General features: G+C 35.2%; 1 protein-coding gene across 9 annotated transcripts in view; it reads left to right on the top strand.

The window, feature by feature from the left end:
* LOC126902313 (RNA binding protein fox-1 homolog 3-like) overlaps window positions 1–6,388 on the top strand; it is a 30,866-nt gene that overhangs the window by 11,916 nt on the left and 12,562 nt on the right. For all 9 annotated transcript variants that reach the window (XM_050679432.1, XM_050679435.1, XM_050679438.1 and 6 more), the window contains exons 2-4: window positions 4,966–5,382; window positions 5,518–5,712; window positions 6,068–6,121. In XM_050679432.1, the coding sequence (XP_050535389.1) occupies window positions 4,966–5,382; window positions 5,518–5,712; window positions 6,068–6,121 (666 nt within the window). The remainder of the gene's footprint in view (window positions 1–4,965; window positions 5,383–5,517; window positions 5,713–6,067; window positions 6,122–6,388) is intronic.

Here is a 6,388-nt window from a genome sequence, read left to right as displayed (position 1 = left end):
CCCCCCCCCCTCCCCGTAAACGCAGAAAATGTGGATCGATAATAAAAATACGACAACATCATCTCTTTGTCATTCGGCAGTATCAAACCACAAATTACTCGCCCAAGGCTGTCTGTTAACTCTGCAACACTGTTGCAAAAATTACTTACCGCAACCTTCGGTAGACATCTTGGCTACCTTAATGATTAAACGAATTAACTAAATTATTACTAACAAAAAAAAAAAGAATATACAACTACGTTCATTATGATTTCATTATCATTTGTATTATGATTATCACAATCATCTACACCATACTCGTTTCGTTATTGAACCGCTGTCTATTTTCTCTTGAATTGCAATTATACGATACGATAATCAAGTATATAAAAAAAAATTAAATAAATTGTGCATTTACATTGCACGGTGGTTAATGTATTCTGAACATCTTAGTTGTATCAGAGCCATAATAATTTCTTCCTGTCATAGTCCACGAACCGTGCGCTACTTGTATTGTAGTTACGGCTCGTGTCCGGTTCGTTTGTTTTCAGTGTTAATCCAGTGAATTTCTAGAAAAGGTATTTATGATGATATTAAAAAAAAAAAAAAACTGATTAATTCGGAGAAAACTGCTTAATTGAGCCAAGGACGTGTCTAGTTGCTATGCTGTGGTCGCGCCTTGAGCCTGCTGATGAAATATCATGCATGTGCCTGTTTCCCCTTTGTGCGTGTACCTCTCCCCATATTCTCTGTGTAATTACACAGCAACACTATGATTGTATCCTATCTCGTTGTGGTCAAGGCTCAATTTCTCATTTGAGGGCGAAGTAACACTGGTGTGAGATAGCAACAGACATCGTTTGCCTACCAAATTGTCCCAACGTGTTATTGACCTGTTGATGTTCCCTACAAATGTATTGTTTGACGGAAACCTAAAAGCTTCCCTACACGAAATCCGCAGCAACAGTTTGAAAATAGCCGTTGGTTTTGTATCGCCTTAATTTCGTCTTGTCGACACCGCGAAACCGCAAAAAAGTATCGGTTTAGCGGCTAATACGGTTTTATAGTTTTACTTAATTGAGTTTTTAGAATTTACGGCCGCGTGCCGCCGCCGCCGCTAAATAATTGCTTATTTTGTGTTTATATGCGTTTACTATTTACTGACGCCCGACCGTTGCCACATGTGTAGGTAAATCAAGTAGTCCTCTATCGCGTTGGTTCACTACTGATGTGTACTATTACTACTACCCCGGTTTTCTTTGCAGTCGGTTTTTAACGAGTGTGGGCTCCATCGGTAGCACAGACCTTAAGTAGTGCTATTATTCTTAACGTCAGTCATAGGCTCTCGGTGACGACATAACAACGGTGAGACGCGTGGGAGTTCTTTAATGTTGTCGAATAATTCAAAATATGTCAGGTAATTAGAATACACGCGCGAAAACAAAACGCGTTGCTATGAATTTTAAGGAAACCGGACAAACGTGTGTCTACAGTGTTTATTAAGTTACCTTGGGGGGTTCTACTAGTCTTCCTCGGATCTTCAAAGCTTGGCCTATTAAAAAGTAATAAATTTGTTGTAAAATGGTTGTAAAATGTCTAGGTTTTACTAAAAACACTCGCTCGTTGTAATGAACCAAGTTACACAATTATTGTCTATGAAACTCCCAGTAAAATTATTCTATAGAACAAATTACTTTTAAACATAACACACGTCGCATTTAACTTGTGATCATCGGGGGTCCCTTTAAATGAGTTATCGTGATCTATTTGTTCTGGATGTCGTCATTTTTTCATAGTATGACGGCCTACATAAGTTATGAAACAGATATAAAATAGAACGGAATTGTTATCAAAGGTCGCGTAGCCAACAGTAATTCCGTGTAAATGGTTGTTATCGCGGGCACAATGACCTTTGGCAGTTCCAACGTTCGTCTTACGTTAAACTTAGTAGTTATCACTGAGTTATTATGTAATATTTCTAATAGACAAGTCTTTGTCGGGAATTCTATGCGGTTCGAAGTCCATCAGAGAGAAGTGATAAAATATGTAAAATACTTTAAACGCCTTCGTAGTTTTTGTTTTTTTTTTATCTATCTAAACTCGATTCCATCGTTAACACTGTTGAACAAAACATTACAATTAGTGTGAAAACGAGAAAGTCATTTCAAAAGTGTATTTACTTAAGATTAGCGTATGAAAAGTTCAAAAACATTTTTTACTTTTAGCTTAGACTTTACTTTTATTGTAATATTTTTCAAAAATGCACGTAAATACACTTTCGAAAAAAACGTTTAATTTTCCACTTTTTGATCTACGCCATTTGCATGTACGTGATTATTAGTTTTTGTGTAATCTGTTCTCGCTTGGTTATTCTGTTCAGATGACTTCGAATAGGCAGCGATTAAGTGATTACTTTCGTAGAATGTAAAAAAAAAAAAAAAATCGAGTAAAACGAGTGTGAAATTCTATGGGAGTGGTATAAGATATTATGAGATATTTCTATGCACGTATTATAACTCATCGGTGTCCATAGCCGAAGGATTGATGGTTGCTTTGAGAATTAATTTTGAATCCGCGGCCCAGAGGTGGTCACGGAACCGGTGTGATAGGTTTTTGAAACTAAAAATTTTGTATTTTTATTATTCTGTATTAAGTCTTGTTATCTCAACAGGTTTGGTTTAAAATAACTACTAGGTAATATTTCCGTCAACTCCAAGACAAATACACATACGTTATCCTTGAATATTGTTTATAATAAATATTCTGTGTTGTTATAAATTTTATTAAAATTGGTCGAAACTGTCTATTTAAATATGAAACATGTATATGTATTCGATTAAAAATTATTTTATAAAAAATCATTTAGCCGACCCCAAGTAGTTGGGGCTAAAACGAGCAAAAATAAAATGAAAAATCTTCTAGAATAATATTTTTTCACTGTGTGTGCTAGTCGGTTATTTGAAAGTCGGGCACGGGAAAACTATTTAACTGTTATTATGTCGTAGAAAAATGTTTTATTATTCGTCCCGCTGGGAGAGCCGGCAACGTTGAACAGGCTGAAACAATGACACGTCGAATAATTGGTCGGTTTGAAGTTTGCGAACTATAAATTCGGTCTAAATTTAGAACTCGACTACAACAAATCTTAACGTCCGCAGCTTTTGCCAGCTCTTCACTTACACGGGCGTGTACATTCACAGTGGTATTATTGTGTCTGTCCGCACGTCATTCCCAAACGATAGTAAATTAGTCGTTAACGTCGGCGTCGGTGACACAATAGACATCAATTTAACTCAATTCTAAAATAATTCACTCCTGTTCCCCCGTACGCGCACCGCAATATATAGTATCTCCTACGTGTGTGACGGTTTTTTCCCTCTGTACACCATTGGATGTAACCACTTGGCGGACGTGCTGTGGCGTGATGTACGAATCGTGTACTTAAACCCGCTCGTGTAGTAAGGGGGTATTTTCATTGTGATTTTTTTTTCCGTCCTAATTTTATCACCCAGGAGAAGCAAAACTCTAATGTCGACAACAATGGGCACATCCTTCCTCCGCCCCTCCAGGCTGTCCTCCAAATCGACGTCCGCTTCAATACAACATTGTGGTGTTCAGTGCACATCCTCATTAGACCGGAGTTGATGGATCCACCGTGAAGCTTGGCCACTCTTCGTTTGTTTTCTCCGTGATTTACGCACGAGTTGTGCTTCGAACAAATCGCGTTCATACATATTATTTAAAAACAAACACAAAATCATCTCGTGTGCGCCTTTCTAGTTTCTACGCCACATATTTCCCACGTCCCGGCAGTCGTGCGCTGTGAAAATATATGCTGTTCGATCGAAAAACAATCGTAACCAAAGTTGTCATAGGACGATCATTATTATTAATAATCGAAAACAAAATACAACGTTATGTAAATAACGTGTGCGAATTTACGTACTCCTCCCCGGCCGTCACGAGCAACAAACGCGCATAGCTTTCTACGCGGCACACGCGTATGTGCGTTTGTTTTTGTGTCATCGTATATGGCAATCGTCTCCGAGTGTAATAATAATATATAATAACCGTATGTTAGTTAAAAGAAAATTAAATAAATTCCATTATGCAACGGCTGTGTTTTCGGTGAAATTTCGGGCTGTCGACACGCGGCTAGAGAAACGCCCGCTTATTTTACTTAAATATAACTCGAAGTTGATTTCGCTGGTACTGCAAAACGTACAGCTGACAATTACCTCTCCGGTGCTTCCTAAAGTGTATCAAACAGCAGAGAAAAACTACAATTAATGTGCCGCCGGCGTACGATGAAAAAAAAAACCGGAATTGTGATAGCACAATTATTACTCTGCGAGTTCAGAATAGGCATTTAAGGTCGCCGTTTCTCTACACTTGTTCAGCCAGTTCTGTACTCGCCTGTTATCTACTTCTGATCTCTAAAATGTTCGTAGGCTAACCTATCGAAAATGGGCAAAACGGATGATATTATTGCGTATAGTTTATTTTTGAAAGTCGTTTTTTTCTCCAATTATTCTAAAAAATTTACTGTAATATCTTTCATTAAGTTTGTCTGTTTAATATCGATCCACTTACAGGCACGTTAAACGGAATCTGAGCTCACCGCCGAAAATGTTCAAAATTACATCATACTTATGAGGCTAAACTTGATAGATGTATGCGGAGAAAAACAAAAATTCGTTTAAAATCACTTATATTTTTATTTATAATGCATTATTATAAAACTCATTCTTCATTTTTACCAACTAAAAAAAGGGACGGCTTTTTTTTTTTTTGGATTTACATAATAAATTACGATGACACGTTCAGGACACATGACAAATTTAATATGTTAAATATATTTCTGAATACTATAACTAAAACAATTTTTTTTTTAAGTTTAAGTCATAAAATGTTGTAGTTTTTATTTAATACAAAATGTAATTCAAAATTAAATAGTAAATTCATAAAAAATATTTTTGTTTGCAGCAAATGGTGCAAGGTGGTATAGATCCTTATGCCTCGCTGGCTGCTGCATCGGGTGCATTTCCCATGCAACAACCTGCCCAAATGGCTGCAATGACATTAAAAATGGCCAATCCTCAGCCTCCAACCCTGATGCCTGCTACGGTCACTGCACCCCCTACACCAGTATCTCTTCCATCAGTAACTGTGGAAAGTGACCCTCCCCCACCTCCAACTGCTTATTCACCACCAGCTAGTCTCATTGCATCTATTGCAGCCTCACAACAACACCATCAACAGCAACAACAACAGCAGCAGCAGCAGCAACAACACCAACAACAACAACAACAGCAGCAACAGCAGTTGCAGCATCAACCAATAGTTACAGGGCTCATAAAGTCAGAGTCTCAACCAACTACAGTCACGACTACATCACAACCGGTAATTATTATAGATATCATTTACAGCTATAATATTATTAAACATTTTTACTCACGCTTTAGTGTGCCCATTGTTATTTGTTATAATTTTTATTAGTGAGATCACTTGTTATTTATCTACTTTTATAATGTTTAGTCGGAATGTACTAATGCCACAAATGTGTTGACTACACCAGTGTCAGTATCTATAGCCTCACCAACAAATGTTACCAATGTTGGCGCTGGGTCCCCCTGTTCATCTAGTGAAGACAAAAATATTCAGTCAAAGAGACTTCATGTATCAAATATACCTTTTAGATTTAGAGAGCCTGACTTGCGTGCTATGTTTGGGGTAATTAATTAATATTTAGTTTTTAAAAAATTATTACAATAATAAGTTTATTGCTTGTATAAGTTTTATTTCTTTAAAAGACTGCTTACTAAACTGTAATTAAATAATAATAATTCTAATTTAATAGCTTGTTATAGTCGAATATTGTGTAAATATGTTAACTTATATGTTATACAATCTTTTTAAATATTATATCAAGCAAAACTTATCGTGTGTAATTTGTGTTCAATTAATTTAATGCTGTATTACAGACGTTAAATTATCTAGAATAGAGTAAAACTTATAATATAATGTAAAATACTTTATTAATTTAACTTTCAACGAATTAACAATTTTCTTTAATATTATTTTTCAGCAATTTGGACCAATATTAGATGTTGAAATTATTTTTAATGAGCGAGGATCAAAGGTAATTTATAATTGTTTTAAATTTTGTAATAAATATCACAATGTATCATATATTTTCAAAACATAATATTTAATAAAAAAATCTTTTATGCTTTTTTGACAACTTAATAACTTATTTAATAAAATTATGAATATACTGTAATAATAATTAGAATAAAAAAATAAAACTTATGTTAAATAAAATTATAACTGAGCAAAAAAATGTTTGTAAAAGTTTATGCCCACATAAAATTAATTAAAAAAAATTATTAAAATGGTGTCAACATTT

Source organism: Daktulosphaira vitifoliae, unplaced genomic scaffold, assembly GCF_025091365.1.
Source record: "Daktulosphaira vitifoliae isolate Bord-2020 unplaced genomic scaffold, ASM2509136v1 Scaffold_3, whole genome shotgun sequence".
Classification (NCBI taxonomy): Eukaryota; Metazoa; Arthropoda; class Insecta; order Hemiptera; family Phylloxeridae; genus Daktulosphaira; species Daktulosphaira vitifoliae.
Note: the sequence above shows the minus strand (reverse complement) of the source record. Positions and strands in the feature narration are given on the sequence as shown.